The sequence below is a fragment of the Rhinoderma darwinii genome, chromosome 3, assembly GCF_050947455.1.
Source record: "Rhinoderma darwinii isolate aRhiDar2 chromosome 3, aRhiDar2.hap1, whole genome shotgun sequence".
NCBI classification, from domain to species: domain Eukaryota; kingdom Metazoa; phylum Chordata; class Amphibia; order Anura; family Rhinodermatidae; genus Rhinoderma; species Rhinoderma darwinii.
The window spans coordinates 250343544-250365942 of NC_134689.1; the positions used below are offsets into that span (position 1 = coordinate 250343544).

The window sequence follows — 22399 nt, forward strand, 5'->3', positions numbered from 1 at the left end:
AATGCACACTCTGCTAGGTATCGGATCTCAATTCAGTGTGAATGCATACTTTGCTATTCGTCCAGGTAGGGATAGTTTATTTTTAGCTAGGATTATGTGCCATTACTACAATAGTTGAACTTTATGTGAATATTTCTCACTATTGATACCCTTATCTAGCGTTTACCTACCTGGTTAGCCTGGTAGGATTTAATATTAAAATAGTCTTTTAAGCGTTCAGGAAATATTATAAATTGGATTCTAATTTATAACATTTCCATGTGCTGGGTACTAGAGGGAGCAGTTCCCAAAATTGCAGCATGGTCAATATGGTAAAGCAACCGCATTGATTTATGCTGCAAATTTTGGGTGGACACACTCGCTCTAGTGTCCTCACACAATCCCCCCCTCCCTTATTCTGGCTAGTGCCAGGAGAAGGGGTTTGAATCTTCAAACCTTCTACACAGTGTGCTGCCATTTTCTGAGCGACTGCACAGTGTAGGAGGATTAGATACAGGGCTCAGCAGACCGTATCACACGAACATAATAGACACATCACATACACGAACATAAATTACCTGCCGCCTCCGCTGGTCTACGCTCCTATTCCTTGCGCCTGAACATATGGCCGGAAGCCGCGGCCGGAAGTCGTCATCTGACTGTCCGGCAGTGGCTTCCGGTCCACATGAAAATGGCACCGGATTTCGCTCTGCGAACAAGCTTCGTTTTGGTCTGTGTGGGAGCGGCCCATGCGCCGTTCCCACACAGACGGCGTACGCTTCTGAGAATGGACCGGCTCCCGTTCGCATTCTCTATGGGGTTGTATGTGCCGTATTCCATCTCTGTATGTGTCGTTAATCGACACATACAGAGATGAAAAATAAATGGCAGCCCCCCCATAGAGAAGTAAAATCAAGAACACATTAAAAAGTTGAACATGAGAACACAAATAAATAAAATGTATGTTAATATCATATTAAAACAATATGATAAAAAAAAAAATCCATAACACCTTCCCTTTAAGAGGGTTCAAGTATGTTGCATTCAAATTGACTGGACTCAATTGTGTGATGCTATTAGGTCAAAGGGGTTTTCCAGCCAGTAAAAATGGATGGCCTATCCTCAGGATGAATCGCCGCTACATGTATATCGACGATTCACAGTGCGGAAGTAGAAATGAAGGGGAAGCAGCACTCGTACAAGCGCTACACCCCTAATCGGCGGGGGTCCCGGAAGTCGGCCATCAATTTTTATCAGTTGAAAAACCCCTTTAACCTAATGTTTCCATAATATTGTCAGCACACAAAGTAAAAACGACTTTTACTGCCTTTCTCTGAATCACCTAATTCATATAAGTGAGTCACCAAAAACCTAAAGTTAGAACTACATGCCTTTTCATTAATGTCTTCTATTATTTTTCAACAGCTAAATCTGTGTGTTAAATTTAGCAGGTTTTTTTTTTTTTATTCCCATCATATAATACTGTGGATTATTGCTGCCATTTATAATTATAGCTGAATGATTGTTTGTTTTTCTTTAATTGAACAAATCTCCTGTTTCCAGGCCTAGACTCCTCTGTTTTCCTGGAATCCAGCCAGATAGAAGTGTTTGCTAGGTTGAAGGATATTGTTGTCAATGACGTCAATCCAAAAACCATTCATAAAAAGGTGATTGTTATTGGAAAGGTCGATTTACTACTCCTATTTTCATTATTTCATGTCCAAGTTCAGTCATTGTTCTTTCGTAATTCAACATTTTATACTTGACATGTTGAGGTAGGAGATACACCAATATATCAATCCTGTAATAGTAAAGGGATGAATAGACTTTTTAGACGCAGTGCATCCAATGATCCCAAAAATGTATGTGAATGGCTTTCCTGAATTGCACAGATAACAGCTACTGCATATTCGTTGCCAAATGTCCCTCTCAATAATTTTGTCATTTGGTTATTCGATTTGCCTGCACTATAAGTTTTGTAATTGTGCTGTTTTTTTCAGGCTGTATGCATTCTGGAAGATGAAGTTTTTAACTTCGATTTGACACTCTACCCAGATGCTACTCAAGGAGATTCCTACAAAGACGTGTCCAAGGTGGATGGGAAGGTATCCCTGAGAGTTGGCTGCATGAAGATAGTTTTTCTGAACAAATTCCTTGCATCACTCATGGTAAATCTGATATATAGTCTATCTAAATAGAGAAATGATTGAGCGCATCCTTGGTCCTTAAAAAGGGGTTGTCCCAATCCCAGGACCCCGGCAAACAGCTGATTTTTATCAAGGGGAAGCAGCGGCCAGCCAGGCAATTCGCTGAACGGGAATTGTAGTGCTACGTGGCTGACATTCAAATTAATGGCAATTTCTGTAATACAAGGACGTCTAGAGTCTGCCAAAATAGGAGCCGCTTGTCCAGAGCGGCTCTTTGTTCTGGCACATAAAGGTTGGGTCGTAAGCAGGGGAACCTCTTTATGATGTGCATATGCCCTAATAGGGCATATATGAAAAGTGGTCGTCTTTAAGAGGCAAGCCCTTTAATTTCACAAGTTCAAGGCATTTATTTTTTTAATCAAAATTGGATTGAGTTGGGTTTTAATCCGTCAGCACTTCAAAGGTTTACATAGCCTTCAAGCTTGTCATCCTTTGCTTAGCAGGTACTTCTGTGAGCAGGGGTGTAACTAGGAAAGACTGGGCCCCATAGCAAACTTTTGACTGCCCCCCCCTCCCCTGGGTGCAACACATAGCCCCCCCTTGTAGTTAGTGCCCCTCCGTAGATTGTGACATACAGAGCCCCCCTTGTTGATAGTGCCCCTCCGTAGATTGGGCCACGAAGCCGCCCCCGCCGTCGCCCCCGCCGTAGATTGGGCCACGAAGCCGCCCCCGCCGTAGATTGGGCCACGAAGCCGCCCCCGCCGTAGATTGGGCCACGAAGCCGCCCCCGCCGTAGATTGGGCCACGAAGCCGCCCCCGCCGTAGATTGGGCCACGAAGCCGCCCCCGCCGTAGATTGGGCCACGAAGCCGCCCCCGCCGTAGATTGGGCCACGAAGCCGCCCCCGCCGTAGATTGGGCCACGAAGCCGCCCCCGCCGTAGATTGGGCCACGAAGCCGCCCCCGCCGTAGATTGGGCCACGAAGCCGCCCCCGCCGTAGATTGGGCCACGAAGCCGCCCCCGCCGTAGATTGGGCCACGAAGCCGCCCCCGCCGTAGATTGGGCCACGAAGCCGCCCCCGCCGTAGATTGGGCCACGAAGCCGAAGCTTTATAGAAGAAAAAAGATGGGATGGCTATCTGTTGTTTTCACTTATACTTTTAATATTGGATTTGGTAAATCCAGTATTCAAGTTGTGTTTTTCAGACAAAATCGAGATTTCAAAAAAGGAAAAAGCAACAACTTTTTTTTTACATTTATACTGGAACCACTGGTTATACCAGATTTATTGGTTTTCTAAAACAAAATTGCAAGCAAAAATGCACTTTACCCCTTAGTAACCGCCAATACGACTTTTCACGGCAGTCACTAAGAGGCCTTATTCTGATACATTCACCTTTTCATGGCACATTGGAATAATCCCACGGGTGCTCGGGACCCTGATAATAGCCGGGCATCTGCTCTACTTTTATTCAGATCGCAGCCGTTTAACCCCTTAGAATATGCAAAGGTAGAATTAAATATCTGATGTTCTGTAGATGTGTAAAGTTTGTGTGTGTGTGTGTGTGTGTGTGTGTGTTCAGACGCAGTGTCAGATAATGATGCAGCTGGGATGTGGGAGAATGGGAAAATACGGAGGAAAAGAATAGTTGGAAGGGGGCGTGCGGAAAGGAAAACAGATGGACTATTTAGAATGAACCGGTTTTATGGTAACTGTATTTGGTCGCACAATGGATCGTATAATTCTAGTGTGCCTAAAGGAAGTAAACAAACATTGTAATTAGTGATGCTCCGTAATAAACGACAATAAGTTTTTATTGGCATAATAAGTCATATTCCCTATTTAAGCCCTTGGGTGTTAACATTTCCAAAGTATGTATCCAGAAGGACTCTCTTTCTTTCAACAAATGTATGTGGTTTACCCCATCTCCTAGGTCTAGGTACCTGTTCAATAACTTAAAATCTCAGTTGTGATAAATGATGATTAATTTTCCTAAAATGGTCTGGTAGAGGTAGCCATGTTTTCTTATATCTGATTGTGGATTTATGACTAGATAGACTATCTTTTATTATGTTGGGATGTTTCCCCTACATAGGCTAGACCACACGGACATTTAATTAGATAGATTACAAAATTAGTCACATGTAAAGTATCCTTTTACAGGGAAAGTTTTGTTGCGGTGTGGATGTTGAAAAGTGTCCCCTTTAATCATATTAAAAGCGCGTCGGGTTTGGTGTCTCCACGGTGCAGGAGCAATAATATTAGTAGGTTCACATTGTCTGCATCCCCACTTTGTCAGATTGCTCTTCTGTTGTAATAGCATATTTACCAGGGGGTCTATTCAGAGAAACTGTTATCTTTTATAATATTTTCATATTTGACTCTGGTTCCTTTCAATACATGCATGGGGATTTTGACAATAACAATTTTGCATGTATCTTGACATATACCTTGTGGTCATATATCATATTTTTCGATCTCCATATGCTTCTTGCCCTGACAGACACCTTGGTATTGCACTGCATGATTCAATTTTAATCTGTTTGTTCAATATATGTAACAATAAAGTATATTTTGTATTTTTCTAAAAATATCTCATGTTAATTGACCTCCTCTATAGGTTATATGGAACAACATGAGCAGTGTAGGCAGGGGAATGAGCCCGTTCGTTTTTGTTTTGAGAAATGTTTGTCTTGTTGTTTTTTTAAGATTGCCTACATCAGCTCTGATGAGGTGGTCACGAATATTGGGTGTTCTCGTCAAACACATCATAGCAGGGTGTGAAAATGCCTCTATTTGGGGGTAAGCTTTGTGCAGTACTGGTCAATGTTTGCGGATGATTTGTTGTACTTTGGGAGTTATAGGATGATAGGTGTGGACAAATGGTAGTCTAATCTGAGTGAGTTCGGAATGTTGATATTGCTTGTGGATCATAGTGTTTTCTGAAGTTCCTGTTCTAAGAGTATTTCTGGGTATCCCCTCTGTACGAATTTCTTGGACATTTATTGTAGCCTGATTTTTTTTATTTTTTTTTGTGTTTTCATTGAATACAATTCTAGAGATTCTTGTAAATTGTGATCTTGGTAGTGAATGTCTGGTGTTTTTGGGATGATTACTCTGATAATGTAATAATCCATTTCTGTCAGTGGGTTTAGAGTAGATATCTGTAGCAAGATCACTGTCATGAAGGATAATGAAGGTTGTGTCCAGAAAGCAAATTCTTCTACGGTCTGAATTTAGTGTGAATTTCAGTTCTTCCTTCACTTGATTGATATATAACAAAAAGTTGTCTAGGGACTGCTGGTGACCTTCCCTGATGCAAAATATGTCATCAATATATCGGTGCCAACACCTGGCATGTTTTTGAAAAAGTTTATTAGTGTAGATCTGTTCTTCGAATTATGCCATATAGGCATTTGCGTATGGTGGTGCAACTTTCGACCCCATAGCAGTGCCACAAATTTGTATATAGACAAACCTGAAGAAATTATCGTGTAAAATCAGATTCCATAATTTTAAACTATTTTAAATTATATGGATTCAGTGGTCATGTTAGTGGATGCAAGTAGTTGGGAGGTGGCTCGTATTCCTTTTTCATGATGTATCGAGGTGTATAGATTATTTACGTTAAGGGTCACTAGGATACAGGACGCATTCACCTGGGATTGTTCATTAATTTTTCAGAGGAAATTTCCAGTATCTAGAATGAAAGAATGTGTTGTATTAATCAGTGTACTGAGCACTTTCTCAAGAAAAACGTGGTGAGAGGATAGAGTCCAAAGAGGCTACTATAAGTCTACCAGGTGGATTCTGTAAAGATTTCTAAATTTTTGGTAGGATATAGAAAACAGGAATGACTGGATGTGGATTTTGTAAATATTGAAATCTTTTGTCATCAATCGTTCCTAGACTATAGTAGTGTTCTTAGATTGTGATCATTTTTTTTTACGAATAGTGGGAGTGGGGTCAATAGGAATTTTTTATAGGTATCATGGTCGGATAATTGTCTCGCTACCTTACACATATAGTCTCTTTTGTCACAGACTACTTTGGTTCCCCCTTTGTAGGCAGGTTTAATTATATCTCTATTTCTACTTAAAGATGTTAAGGCTTTGGACTCTTCTCTCCATAAATTGTTTAGATGTGGGTATGAGCCTAATTTGTACTTGTGTAGTATGATTTGGGTATCCCTTTTAAATAATTGAATTGCCATTTCAGTAGCATGGTATGCTCTAGGGGGCGAGAAATTGCTCTGATTTCGTAGAACTAGTTGTGAGATGGATGTGTGTGTGTGTGTGTGTGTGTGTGTGTGTGTGTGTGTGTGTGTGTGTGTTGGAATCGTAGGGTTAATGTTCACTTCGGATAATCCGAAATGGGTTTTTAGGCTAAGCGATCTATAGAATCTATTAAATTCTTGTTCCAAAACAAATGTGTTACAGGACACAGTGGGGCAAAAAGACAAACCTTTTTGTAGGACCGAGAGTTCTGTAGGGCTTAGGGTGAGGGAGGAGATGTTGACTACCAGGTTGTTGTAAATACCTGGGACCTCGTCTGTATTCCGGTCTCGCGGCCTCATCCTTCTCCTCCCTGCCCTTCTAGTGGAACGCCTCTTCCCCGGCGATTGCTTAATAAAACTTTGATATGTTGATCTCTCGATTTGAAGTGTCGCTTCCTGAGCTGGATCTGTTCCCATGGACATAGTTTCTGCGAGAACGCCAGAAGTTGGAAGAGTTCTGCCATCTGGAGACTATTATGCTGAGTCGTTTGCATCCCTTTTCAAACTTCTCTTTTTTCCTAAATTCGATTTCTTTGGAATATTCTCTTATGGGGTTGTCTGTGTGGGTCTTTAGGTTTTCCCACTCCCTACTGGATAAGGAAGAGGTTAGTTGTTCAAGCGTCTTGATTTTGTCGGCGGATTCCTTTTAGTGATTTTTGTAGGTGTTCAGTTGTTAATATGATAAGGCCTAAAGAGCATTTGAGTATTTTCTGGAATTGGTCGCAGTAGTCTCGTTCTTCTGAGAACAGTGTAGGTCTTAGATGACTTCGTAGGCCACTATTTAGGCGATGATGCTCTGCCAAAGTAGTGCAATGTAGATCTTGTGAGACGTGTTTACAGAGTGCCTTCTCATAGTCTCGTGTTCTTAGCTCTTGAGGTGGAATCCGAAGAAAGTCTCCGGAGTTGGTAAATTGTGATAGGGTTGAAGTTGTCATCGATTGGTCATACGCAAAGGTTTCTGACGTCATTTAGATGCGGGTGCAGCTTTTCAAGACTAAAGAAACTATGGCTGCACTCCTGGATAAAAAAACATTAATATTTTGGAAATAAAGCTTTTGAAAAATTCACATCTACTTCTACATTCGTTTTTTCTATTGAGTGCTAGGGTTGTTCTTTGCTTATGCAATTTGTGGGTATCCAACCCGAACCCTTATAACACCTGAACATTTTATCCAGGAGTGCAGCCCATTGTTTCTTTTCTACATTTTTTAGTTTTATACTGACAGGCAATAATGCTTTGATGTACTAAGTATACCAAAGCATTATATAAGCAATCAGAATAACGCGTAGTGAAGTCCCCTAGTGGGACTAAAAAAATAATTGTGAGATAAAATTAATAAAAAACAAAGCACAGTAAATAAATAAATACAATTCCATAAAAAGTGTCAAAGTTTAACTGGTTCCCGGCCGCTGGCTGTGTTTTTACGGCCAGCGGTCAGGGTCCTTAAAACCCGAGCCATAGACTTTTTACGGCTCGGGTTTTAACTTGCTGCCCGCGCGATCGGGCAGCTGAATGTCGGGTCTCCGGCTGTCAGTGACTGCCGGGGATCCTGAGGAGAGGATAGAAGCAGCTTTCGCTGCTTCTGTCTTCTCTGATCACTTGTACACAGCGCTCAATGAGTGCTGTGTATAGGAATAGAGGCAGTGGCCACGCCGCTGTCTATATTGCTCCCAGTGTTCATGTGACTGGCCACATGATCACCGGGTGCCGTTAGTGATAGACTGCTGCTGGGTCTTACTAAAACCAGCACAGCCCTATTAGTGACGATCGTCACTATGAGAGGGCTGATTTCCCCTTTAACTGGGGCTTTTGACCTTTGAGGGACAGACCATAGTAATAAAAAAATAAAAGTAAAGTTATAAAAAAAAATAATAATAAATAGACCTAAAATACCCACTCCAAAAAAAAACTCCAAGCCCCCCCCGCGCCAATTATTGTTGTAACGCTAGCGCTGACCCAATTACCGTAATATAGACATGTAATGTATTAAAATTTACGGTAGACAATGATCACAAATAAAAGGTCTATTTTAGGGTAAAACTATGTTGTTACCAAAAAAAAAATAGCTGAACAGTAAAAAAGCTTATTTTTTGACTATTCTTTTCAAACTTTAAGAATAAAAATTCTAAAATAGCAAAAAGGGTGTGTATAAAAACGATAAAAGAAACCTGCATTGTCTACGGAAAAAACATCGCAAAAATCACGTAGTTAGCCCAACAAATAAAAAAGTTATAGCCGTTTAACTAGCACGTGCTAAAAAGGGCTTAACGGTGTCTGGTCCTAAAGGATCAAAATAGCCCGCTCCTGAACTGGTTAAAAATAAAGTAGACATACATGGTATTGCTGCGATCATAACGACCCAAACAATAAAGTTAACATTATTTAAACCGCAAAGTAAACGCCATAAAAAAAACACAAAAAACAACATAATTGCTTTTTTCACCATCTCCCTTTCTTAAAAAAATAAATAAAAGTTAATCAAAAAGCCCAATGTACCCCAAAATGGTGGCAATAAAATCTACATCTCGTTCTGCAAAAAAACCAAGCCCACATATGTCTACATAAACTGAATAATATTAAAGTTATGGCTCTTGGAATGCGCCAATACAAAAACTAAATATTTTAATGAACGGTTAAGCTAGGCTTAAGGCTACGTTCACACATACATGCTGTTTGCATTTAGCTAGGATTCTTTTGTAAACGGACGAAGAGTAATTCCTGCTAACCAGTCAGACGTGTCACTGAATTGCAAGACCTTTGATATGGAGTATGGGAACGTTAGATTGAGGACCCTTGGCTAGCTGCAATGGTGAATTTTAGCAGTGGTCACCTTTGGAAAACAAGAACAGGAAGAAATATTTATTTTAAAAATGGATCCACGTAATTTTATACTGTAATCCTTGTATACCTTTACAGAAGAAAACACCTCAGGAACCTGCATTTACTGGTGATATTTATGGTTTTACAAATGGATCCACCATTACTTTTTCTTAATTTGCATTAAATAGGATCTGTCACTAGTTTTGTAATGCCCAAGCTAATCTACTAGCTGCTGTCACACTGATAAAGCTAGTGAAAATTGTATTATTTTAGAAGTTTAGGAGTTTTTTTTAAATATGCAATTGAGGCTATACTAAACAAGTGGGTGTCAACACCAGCGTGTCAACACCAGCGATTACACTTTGAGAGACTGAGGCTGGAGGGAAGGGGGATCACTTCAAATAGCCATATCTCAGGCTGTGGTTTTGGTGGCATATGAAAGATGAGATTCTAATCTAATTGGACATGCCCCACAATGATAAGGTCAGATGTAGTCGATTTATCCACAGCAAAATCTGAATGTTACATTTGGATTTTGCGGCAGATTTACGGCAGATTTCACCCTATGAATTGCACGCGGTGAAATCCGCTGTAAAAATACGCTAATTTTCCCACACAAGAATGATCATGCTATGGATTTGGAAAGTGACAGCTTTAGGAGTGCACTAACTTTTATGCAACTCAGCGTATTCCTCTGGACTGCAGCCGTAGCTCAGTAGTTAAAACTGGAAAATCTCACTCCAATAAAGTCAACTCATTATGGTTAGAACAATCTTTGTTCATAGGATAATTGCTAAGTTTTTGATTCAAGCACGCAAACAATTTAGGGTATTATTAGTGGTTTTCCTTGGCAATGAAATGATTACTTATGTTTCTTCCCACACTGTTATTTCTATTTATTATATTTTACATTTAGGTTTGATTAGGAAGCAAATAATACTAAATTAAAAACATACTAGAGTTTACTTTATTTTACAAGCCTTTTAAAAAATTAGCTGTTTTATTGTGTGTGCGTACAGTTTGTTACGCTTCTGCTTTTGTTACGTGAAAGGTTTTTCTTATGTGCTCATAGGCTGTTCCTTGCAGAACAGAGCACCTTGTGTTACTTATTCAACTTATCCTCCGGGAATGATCCTGTTATTTAAAGGTGGCTGCTGTTGAGCAAAGATAGCAGTTATTTGTTAATCTGAATATGTCACCTAATGACAAGACCGTCTATAAATTAACACCAGTTGACACTTGTTATACTAAAATGAAACCATAAGATAAAGTTAATATAATGGTTAAATTGACTGTTCATCTGTAAGGCCACATCTTAATCAAATGTTGTTTTCTGCGTCCGATAATATTAGATTAAGCAACAAAATATATTAGGCTGTAAAGGGCAGTCAAAGTTTAGAATATTAATGAATGGTACAGTATCTAAAAAATGTCAGTCTAAAGGTAATATACTTTTATGCATTACCTGAATTTACACTACAATATATGGACAAAAGTATTGGGATGCACCCATAGTTGCCAACAGTCCAGAATTTGCTGGGACTGTCCCGAATTTACAGAAACTGTCCCGGCAAATTACTGTCCCGGACGTGTCCCAGCAACTTCCTTATCCAATTGTATCTGCATCCTCAGGACGCAAATACAATTGAATATTATGGCAATGTAGGAAACTATCCGCTCCCTGCTCTGCCATTCATTCCTCCAGGAGCAGAATGTATGGATAGTGACGTCAGGGGCCACCTCTTGGAGCGGAATCCCTGGCCAGAGCGTCGGCAACACTCTGGCTATGGATTCCGGTCTAGCAGGAGCCCCTGATGTCACTGTCCATATATGGACTGTGACATCAGGGGCTCCTGCAGGAGAGGAATCCCTTGAATTCACACATGGCACTGAAGTAGGATGTCACCATTGCAATAACTCAGTTTGCAAAGTGTCTTCCTTTCTAGATATTCCACAATCAACTCTGAGTGGTATTATTTCAAAGTGGAAGCATAGAAGAGTCACAGTAACTCATCCACTAAGTGGCAGACTGCACAAAGTTACAGAGCAAGGTCACCAAGTGCTGAGGCACATAGTGCATAAAAGTTGCCAACATTCTGCTGACTCAAAACTGCAGTGTTCCAAACCTCCTCTGGTATTAACATCCGCACAAAAACTTAGCGCCGGGAGCTTCATGGCATGGGTTTCCATTTCTGAGCAGCTGCATACAAGCTCTACATCAACAAGCACAATGCCAAGCGTGGGAGTGGTGTAAAGCACACAGCTACGGGACTCTGGAGCAGTGGAAACGTGTTCTGTGGATTGACTAATCACCCATATCTATCTGGCAGTCTAATGGTCGGGTCTGTGTTTGGCGAGTGCCCGGAGAACGTTACCTGACTGACTGCATTGTGCCAACTGTAAAGTTTGGTGGAGGAGAGGTAGTTGTTTTTCGGGGGTTGGCCTAGGGGGGGGGGGGGTTTCAGGGGTTGGCCTAGGGGGGGGGGGTTTTCAGGGGTTGGCCTAGGCCCCTTAGTGCCAGTGACGGGAAATCTTAATGCTTCAGCATACCAGGACATATTGGACAATTGTATGCTTCCAACTTTGTCTGAAGTTTGGGGAAGGCCCTTTTCTGTTCCAGCATGACACTGTCCCAGTGCACAAATCAAGGTCCATAAAGACATGATTGGGTGAGATGGTGTCAAAGAACTTGACTGACCCACACAGAGCCCTGACCTCAACCCCATCGGAACATCTTTGGGATGAACTAGAACTGAGGTTCTAAGCCAGGCCCTTTTATCCAACATCAGTACCTGACCTCACAAATGGTCTTCTGGATAAATAGCCAATAATATCCACAGACAGACTCCAACATCTTGTAGAAAACCTTCCCATTAGAGTGAAAGCTGTTTTAGCTGAAAAGGAGGGACAAACTTCATAATTATTCCTATGGATTTAGAATGGGAAGTCATAAAGCTTCTGTAGGTGTAATATGTAGGAGTCCCAATACATTTGTCTATATAGTGTATGTATTATGGGCTCTGTGGCTATTGCAGATAGTGAAGTAAGGAGCTCTTTATGTTATTAGAAGGCAAAGAGGTAGAATCACTAATCACTGCATCTGAACTAGAACAAGACAAAGAGTTAACATTTCAAAATTATGAATTATAGATGAAGCATTAAAAAATACAGTAGCAGAGGAGTAGATGAGATTTTTAAGAAATCTCATCCACACTTCGTTCGTGAAATGCGGAGATTCTGCACACAAATTGACCTTCGGTGCGTTTTTTTTGTTAGCCGCAAGATGTCAATAGTGGTTGCAGAATCTATGCTATTTTGTTGCGGGTTTTCCCCTTTGAATTCAATGGGGTTTAGAAAATAACAACTTATACTTACATCTGACATTCTGCCGACCGGCCTCCTGGGATGAAGTTTCATCCCATGTGACTGCTGTAGCAAATCACAGGCTGCAGCGGTCTTGTGGAATGAAACGTCATCCGACGATGTCGCTGCTGTTAAATGCTGCAGTTTTTCGCAGCGGAAAATTCCCTGCAGCCACCGGGGCGGATACACTGGACTTTACGCAGCGTATCTGCCCCGTGTGAACTTAGCCTAAATTGACTGTTTACTTCATGTCTAATATATGCCACCCTGTCAGGTGCCATTGTAACGAGATAATCAGTGTTATTTGGTTTAACTGTCTGCGTTTTTTTTATGCTATGGCTGAACGGTATCAATATATTCACAGTACACTTCATAAATTAGTGGACTTGAACATAAAGATATATTTCTCTTTCTATATGTCCAGCATTATAATTCATGGAAGGATAACAAAATTGTAATTTAATAGGCAAATACTTAAAAGCGAATTTGTCACCATTTTTGTGCTGACCTATATGGAGGCAGCATAAAGTGGTGCCATAGACCCTGATTCCAGCAATGTATACTTCATAATGTTAAGTTGTTTTCATAAAATCGCTGTTTATCTCCTGCAGCGCGAGCCGAGTAACAAATCCTCGTAATGATGTGCTCGCGCTCAGGAGTCCTCGATATACATGAGCTGCGGCTAGCCCCGCCCACCCGCCGCTGATTGCCAGCTTTCTCCCTATGCACAGTATGTATGAGGAGAAAGCTGTCAATCAGCGGCCAGTGGGTGGGGCTAGCCATATCTCATGATTACGAGCTGCTGGAGAAAAATATTTTTACAATAACTACTGACTACGCTGAAAAGTAAGTAATACAGCGTTGGAATCGAGGTCTCTGGCACTACTGGTGACAGGTTCCCTTTAATGACAACATAGAAAGATATGTTTTTATATATAATTTTAACAATCTTGTCGAGTAGCTGTGATACAGTATGTGCTAGAAAAACCAAGTCTGATCCATGGTGGCCCCACCTTGCAACTTAAAGGACTTAAAGTGGACCTGTTACCGGTTCAGTAAAGCACAATTACCTACCTCATGTCATAGGCCCTGTCACGCTGATGATGTCTGTGTAATTTGCATCCCATTTTTTTTGCTTTCCGAGGTATGAGCCATTTTCTTATTCTGCTAATTAGATTATACTAGCCAAAGGGGCGGTAACAGAGATTTCACTGGGTTGAAAATATCAAAAAGATGGATTTATTCTCCCATATGTGCAATGAAGTAGTGCAACGTTTCAGCTGCTCAATGCAGCCTTTGTCAAGCTTAACACTGAAACGTTGCACTATTTCATTGCACATCTGGGAGAATAAATCAATCTATTTGATATTTTCAACTTGGAGTGCTGCCTCTTTCTCTTGTTCTTGTCTGCACACTTTGGAATCTTCAAGTTGGATTCCTGGAGGCTGGCACCCGTTTGCCCTGGAGGCTTTGCTGTGCTGCCCATACTTTTCACTGGGGGCGGTGTCTGTATGGGCTGTATGACACGTCCTGTCATACAGCTTCTCCCTTCCTTGCACAGCGTGATTTCAGGTTCTGTTTTTAGATCACGCTATGTAGGGAAGAAGAGAAACTGTATGATGCTGATAGGACGTTGTCATACAGCCAACACAGACACCGCCCCCAGTGAAACTTCAGCACCTCTGGCTAGTACAGATTAATTAGCAGAATAAGAAAATGGCTCATAACTCGCAAAGTAGAAAAACTGATTGGGATGCAAATTACACTGACATCAGCACGACAGCTCCTATTACATGAGGCAGGCAATTGGGCTTTACTGAACTAGTAACAGGTCCACTTTAAAGAGGCTCTGTCACCACATTATAAGTGCCCGTTCTCCTATATAAGGAGATCGGCGCTATAATGTAGGTGACAGTAATGCTTTTTATTTAGAAAAACGATCTTTTTTTACCACTTTATTAGCGATTTTAGATTTATGCTAATGACTTGCTTAATGCCCAAGTGGGCGTATTTTTACTTTAGACCAAGTGGGCGTTGTACAGGGGAGTGTATGACGCTGACCAATCAGCATCATGCACTCCTCTCCATTCATTTACTCTACGCATAGGGATCCTGCTAGATCCTTATGTGCTGTCTTATATCAACACATTAACAATACTGAAGTGTTTAGACAGTGAATAGACATTCCACGGGATGTCTATTCACAATCCCTGCACTTCGTTACTGTCTGTGGTAGTTACAGCAGAGGACGCGTAATCTCGTAACCTGTAATTTACCGCGTAATCTCGTGAGATTGCGCGTCCCCTGCTGTAACTACCACAGACAGAGTAACGAAGTGCAGGGATTGTGAATAGACATCCCGTGGAATGTCTATTCACTGTCTAAACACTTCAGTATTGTTAATGTGTTAGTATAAGACACCAGATAAGGATCTAGCAGGATCCCTATGCGCTGAGTAAATGAATGGAGAGAAGTGCATGACGCTGATTGGTCAGCGTCTCAAACTCCCCTGTACAACGCCCACTTGGTCTAAAGTAAAAATACACCCACTTGGGCATTAAGACACTCATTAGCATAAATCTAATATCGCTAATAAAGTGGTAAAAATAGATCGTTTTTTTTATAAAAAGCATTACTGTTGCCTACATTATAGCGCTGATCTCCTTATGTAGGAGATAGGGCACTTATAATGTGGTGACAGAGCCTCTTTAAAGGTTCTGCTGCAGTGATAACGTCTTTGTGCCAGATACCTTAGGACACCTCCAGAGAACTTGTAAAGCCCATGTATATTACTATTTAAATGTGGTCTGATTTGTTATCTAAGCTACAATTAGAGACAAACACATTCTAACTAAACTGATCATACACAAACGTTTGTACTGTACATGTCTTTTATTGCACACATCGGGGCGGATTTATTAAGCAATCTACGCCAGATTTCTGCCATAGAAAATGCGCAATTTGCGCAAAAACTTTTCGTTTCATGCTGCTTGTTTGAAGGTATAATTTTACTGTCCTTTACGCCACAAGCTGGCATAAATTATAGCGGAAACCTACACTGTCTCGTAGCTGGTGTAGATTTCCTTTTCAGGCACATGGACGGCCAGAGATTTGCCTAATCTTTTAAGAGACATGTGGCTTTTAATAAATTAGCCGCATGTTACTTCAGCAAACTTTATATTCAAACTCGCATATGGAGACCCAGTCTTAATAAATCTGCCCCATTGAATAAACAGCCACAGTGCAAGGAGAAAAAGTGAACCCTTGAATTTAATAACCTGTAGATCCCCCCTTTAGCAACAATCACCTCCACCAAATGTTTCCTGTAGGTGGAAATAAGATTTGTTCAATGTTGAGGAGGAATATTTTTGGGATGTCTTGTGTACATAGCCCTCTTCAGGTCATGCCACAGCATCTCAATATGGTTAAAGTCAGGACGTTGACTTGGCCATTCCAAAGCACAAATCTCCCTTATCAACCATTCTATAGTTGATTTACTTTTGTGCTTTGGGTCATTGTCTTGTTGCATCACCCAATGCCTCTTCAGCTTGAGGTTGTGGACCGCTGCCCTTACATTCTCCTGTAAAGTGTGTTGATACACCTTTAGAATTCATTGTTCCCTCAATGATTGCAAGGCTTCCAGTCCCTTAGGCAGCAAAGCTGCCCCAAACCATGATATGCCATCCACCATGCTTCGCTGATAAGATATGGTGTTGGTGTGCAGCGTTTTTGGTTATTTTTTTCCTCCAGGCATCGCGTTGTGCATTTTTGCTAAAAAGTTACACTTTTGTCTCATCAGTCCAAAGAACATATTCCCGGAAGCATTGTGGAACGTCCAAGAGGTCTCGGACAAGCTCGAAACTGGCTGCAATGATTTCTTTTTGGACAACAGCAGCTTCTTTTCGAGGTGTCCCTCCCTTCCGTTATCCTTGGGTTCTTTCTGCTTCTTTCAGGACTGGCCATTGTTCTGTTGGAGTGAACTTAACAGGACAACCATTTCTAGGAAAAGTAGCAACAGTCCTGAATTTTCTCCATTTGTCTAACTGTGAATTGATGTACACCAAGGTTTTTACCAATGCTTTTGTAGCCTTCTCCAGCATTCTTAAGGGTTCACTTACTTTTTCGTGTGTGTGTGTGTGTGTGTGTGTGTGTGTGTGTGTGTGTACACGCACACTGAATACACATACTTACTAGGTTCCCGTTCTCTTCCTTTCAATGTGCTGCAGTTGCTCATGGCTCTACCATCCATGGCCACATGATGAGCAACAGCATCCTTTTAATAATGGCTCACTCGTTGGTATGAACAGTTTGTGAACCAACTAACATAAAACAGATCTATTTTTTAGATTTTTTAGCATTATTCCTTGAAGTCTAATATCAGCTACTATGTGTCCTGCAAATTATTATTAGTTTTTTTAAATACCAGTAGATCACTTTTTCTGAACTTCAATCCCAAAAAACTTCCCCTATGAAAGGGGTAAAGAGGGACCCGTCGACTCTCCTGACATGTCTTGCAAGTGTTGTGGCAGTTTTTTTTAGCCGAACATAGGAGTGAATATAAAAGGAAGGAAAAGTACAAATGAAAGTCTCCTCTTGCACTGTGTTTAGCCCAAAAAACTGTGTCTCATTGCATTCCCCATAAGATAACTTGAAGTATCTCTTCTTACAACACTGCGTTGGTCTGTTTCTCCTAGAAGTGTATGACTAAATTGACAGCTGGGTGTTCCCCTTGTCCATAGGGTGTGTCCCTACAGAGCATGACACTGTCCATTCAGGGACAGACCCTATTGACAAGAGTAATGGCTGCACTAATTTGTCATTTTGTATAAATAGATATATTTCCAGAAGGAATTACAGCGGAAAAGCACAAGCAGAGTTCTAAAAAATGGTTTTATAGGCATTGTTATTTTATAGGCAATGTGCAGAGTAGGGACCCTTCGTCCCTAACAAAAATTGTCTTTGCCTGTACAGTATGTGTTGATGCGGGGTAGGGTGGGTCTTGAGTATTAACGCTGGGAAATTTTTGTTTTTAAACTTCTTTGGTCCAGGCATAGATGCAAAGTAATTGACTCATCGATTGAAAGTAGTATGCTCACATAATAAAAAAAATAAATGACTAATATGAAAGATGACATTGATCACATAGGCGCAAATGTTTTTAGTCTCTATTCATATATGGGAAAAAGGGCAGCAAATTAGAAAGACATCCTCTTCGCTAAAATAGTACAAAAAAAATGTAATTTGGCTAATGGGAGCGATCAAAGAATACACCGGACTCATACTTATGTGTCTGGTGTATTTGAGGAGAGCTGTCCACCGCTATTCTCACCGTGATTGGTTGCTGTGTACCTCCTTTCATCAGCCCGTCCATCATCGCCAAGAGGGGCAGAGTGGGGCGTTGGAGCGCTCTCCTCATGAATACACTGGACTTATAACTATGAGTCCGGTGTATTTTATGATCGCTCCTGTAAGCCAAACGCCACAATGTGCCATTCTGTCTAATAGTAGGAAACACTTGTCCTTGTTATCTGTTGCCCTTACCTAGGGTAGATTATTCAGCTGGTGGTTCTGCTTTAAATCAACTTTTGAGAAGAATAAAGCATGACTTATCCAATCCTTACTATTAGCTGAATCACTGAGATAATATAATTTTTTTTAATGTTAATGGGAATTTGTAAATATGTTGGGTTTGTATTTGTGCAGAGGTCCAAGCTACAAAAGACACAGTAAAGAATTGGAAACTGTCTAAATGCCCGACAGTCTGTAAATAAAGGTTATTTTTGGGTATAACTGAAAAAAAAAAAACATGCTACGCTGTCATACGGAAATTAGTATAGTTGTCGTATTGTATTAAGAGGAGTTCTGAGCAAAATGTAGCACATGCATTGATCATGTGCCTGGAATTTACTGACCTTCCGGACTTGACGAGCTGTATCGCCTGCACTCGGCAAACACTCATTATTAATTATGGGCCATGTGTTCAGCACGCGCTACCTCTGCCTCACTATTGTTACGTTTGTTCATACGCTGAGAAATTGCCATTTGGTTGTCATTAGTGTGGATTTATTAGTCTGGCTACTCCCAGACAGACACAGTATCTGACTATTGACATGTAATGTAATTTCTGTATGTTGTTAATATTTTTACAGTACTTCAGTGAAGTGGTGCAGGGTGAGACGTATGACAAATTGTGGGCTTTGTGAGCTTCTTTATTTTGTTAGTACATTTTATTAATCACTACTTATTTGTCATTAATACCTTTGTTTTCTTTTAGGACTTTCTAAACAACTTTCAGATTGCCAAAGAGAAAGTGAGTGCAGCCACAGCACATGCAGCTCAGCGTGCAGCCACCAGTGTGAAAGGATTGGCCGAGAGGAGTTTTAGACTGTTGATGGATATTCATCTCAAAGCTCCGGTCATAGTAATCCCCCAATCATCCACATCAAACAATGCCATAGTGGCTGACCTGGGGTTACTGAAAATATACAATGCCTTTAGCCTGGTGTCTTCCGAATGCCAACAGATTCCCCCTATTATAGACTGTATGACTATTAATCTCACCCAGTTCAAGTTGTCACGGTAAGTGGTCTTCCTCTCTGCAAGTGTTGGTATGGACAAACCTTTTCTGGTTTATATTTTACATGCAAGCTATTTAAGCCAGAACCATGAGTTAACTGTAAAGGAAGGGGAAGTATAATTGAAAGCTATATACTTCTATGTTTTTGGGATCTAGTCCCAGTTTGGCCATAGGAAAATAACTCCTGCAAACACTGCACCAGTAAATGAACAAAGGGTTGTTCCTTATGGTGGAAGTAAAATGATTCAATTTATAATCGAGACATCTGGAGGGTTATGAGATAAATAACATAATTTGTGATACAATTTATATCATTAAATATATCAAAAATCCTCTCCTTATTGTTACCTATGAATGTTTTAGAAAGCCTTGCATTTATTCTGTCCGCACTTGTGGATAATATGTGGTGATAAGTATTATAAAGAAGAGGGCCTACTCTATTGCCCTAGATAATTAATCTGAACTACCGATTTCGCCTGGAAATGGTTTGAGGAAGCCAAAACCCTTCTGAATACCTTTACCCGCCTTTTAATGTCCTCTATGGGGTTTCCCAATATTGAGCATAAAGGAAATAGTGTACGAACTGGAAATATGTAGATGGTGTTTGAACATGTTGACATGGCTCAGATTTGTCCCTACATCATAGCCGATAGATGAGGAGCATACTTTTAGATGATTAGTATCATCAATATAGTTTGTCCCCTTGCAACATGAGCTTAGCTTAGAAGCCTGGGGACATTACCAGATAGGTGTGGAACTTCCAAATTCTACTGAGTGAAGTGGTAGCAAGACAGGACCATTGTCAGAAATCACAATGAATGTTAGGTTCTACGGATTTCAAGAAGAGGCATGTGCCAAGTAATATTGTGGGAATGTGAGCTGTGTGCTTCAGGATAAAAGCTGTGTTTTGGCTTGGGACCATGAAATTGGGACTTGAGTCCATGCCCAATTTCTCAGCAGTAGGTTGGAGGATAAATTCAAGATGAAACAAATTTGAGTGTCATGAATATTATGCGATTAAACATGATAAATTCTTAACGGATAGCACACTGACCCATTCATTTCTATGGGGCCATGCATACTTCCGTTTCTTTGAGCGGAACCATGTGCCCGTTCCGCGATAGATAGAACAAATCCTACTCCTGTCCGTTTTTTGCGGATCAGTTCCGGCCTTACTATTCATTTGGTCTGTTAAAACAACGGACTGCACACGGAAGACAACCGTGTGTGGTCCGTGTTTCGCGGATCCGTTATTTGCGGCTGTACATTTGGCAACAGATGTGTGCTTGAGGCCTTAATCTGCTATATGATGGTTTCCTGGTAGAGCTTTATTTTTAAAAATAGGCTGAAAACTGTAAATACTGCATAAATTAAGATAGATTGCTAACTATAAAACCACTTTAATAAAAGTGTAGATATGATTGAAGTCCTAAAGTGTCTCTGCTGCTGAGAAATTAATATATGTTGGTGATCTTGTTAATGCTATGCCCTGTTTTAGAGAGCACTCATTTGGATAGGATAGGTCTCATAATCATATGACCGTGTGTACTCCCCGTGTGTTGTGTCTACAATGTACTGCACTATTAGTCGACTTCGCTATTCATTCCGTGAAAAACACGGAACCCTTATACAACGGTGACAAACCGAAACCATTTGCACCGGATCATTGAAATCAATGGCGATTCAAACTGAAACCTATGGTTTCCGTTTGTTTCAGTCAGGGTTCCGTTTATGGGTACCTCTGATGGAAAGATCCATGAACGGAGCCCTGACACAGATGTGAACGAAGCCTAAGGGTATGTGCACACGCTTCCTAAAAAACATCTGAAAATACGCGGTTTTCGCTGGGTTTTTTACGGCTGTTGTTCTATAGAGTCAATGAGAAATGGCTCCAAAAACGGCTCAAGAAGTGACATGCACTTCTTTTTTATGGGTGTTTTTTTACGCGGCCGTTTTTCACAACGGGTGCGTAAAAAACCGGCCTGTCGGAACAGAACGCCGTTTTTCCCATTGATTTCAATAGGAAAAACGGGCAGATGTTTGGAGGCATCCTGCTTCCGACTTTACGGTCCGAAAAAGTTCGAAAATAAGCCATGTGAGCATACCCTAAGACATACAAATGTGAGTTAAAAAGTGTCCGTAGTCTGCCAATTTCTGTATTTGTCAATATTGTTATTTTGATCAATATTGTCATTTAGACCGATATTGGTAACGCCTCATGCCCACTTCAGTTATTTTCTTCAGGGTGCTATCCGTTTTTTTTGAACTGATAGCACCCTGACGCATTCATTTCAGTGGGGCCATGCACACTTCTGTTTCAATGGTACTGTGTGGTCGTTCCGTCAAAAGTAGGACAGGTCCTACTCCTGTCCGTTTTTGACGGAACAGTCTTTGCCTTTTCATTAATTTGGTCCAGGAAACAACGGACTGCACCCTGAAGCCATCTGTGTGCGGTCCGTGTTTCACTGATCCATCATTAACGGCCGTACGACGGCCAACAGCAGTGTGCATGAGGCCTAAGTAAGGTAACAGAGGAACAATATACCAAATTTTCCCCTATAAACGCAGAACTTAAAAAAAGCCTGTAGTTGATAAGGTACTAACTAATGAATGGAGGCATTCCTCCCATTCATTCAAGAGCTGAGCTCAACGCGCGCACCCTCTGTACCCTATTGTTAAGAAAAAATTGTAAATAAAACTTTTCTATTTAGATGTTTTATGGAGACCAAAGTGTTAAATATGCTATCAAGTGTGAGGGTGGTGGGCAGTCTCCATTTTGTATTCTCTTCTTCTTGTTTTGACTAATCTACATGGAGTGTACCGCTAAAAAAACAACAAAGTCCCTACTTAGCCTCCCTACATATTTCACCACATAAAGTGACGTCTTTAGGGGAGATTGACTGTTTACATAAAGTGGAAGACCATGGACATTTTTTAACTCACATTTGTATGTCTTATCTGTTGTTTAATACTGTAACCAAAATATTTATGGCAATAAAGTTTTTAATTTTATTTAAAAAAAAAATCCTATTTTCACACAGGGCCTGTTCACATCAGAGTTGTCTTTCCGTTGAGGGGTTTCATCTGAGGTTTCTGTCGGGTGAACCCCTCAATGGAAAGGCAAATGAAAACCTTAGCTTCCGTTTGCATCACCATTGATCTCAATGGTGATGAAAACTTTGATAATCTCGTCCGTCACCATTGACAGGGTTCCGTTGTTTTTGACGGACTTAATAG

General features: G+C 40.8%; 1 protein-coding gene across 6 annotated transcripts in view; it reads left to right on the forward strand.

The window, feature by feature from the left end:
- VPS13C (vacuolar protein sorting 13 homolog C) overlaps nucleotides 1-22399 on the forward strand; it is a 396337-nt gene that overhangs the window by 196611 nt on the left and 177327 nt on the right. For all 6 annotated transcript variants that reach the window (XM_075857708.1, XM_075857702.1, XM_075857703.1 and 3 more), the window contains 3 exons: nucleotides 1543-1646; nucleotides 1980-2147; nucleotides 18860-19164. In XM_075857708.1, coding sequence (XP_075713823.1) covers nucleotides 1543-1646; nucleotides 1980-2147; nucleotides 18860-19164 — 577 coding nt within the window. The remainder of the gene's footprint in view (nucleotides 1-1542; nucleotides 1647-1979; nucleotides 2148-18859; nucleotides 19165-22399) is intronic.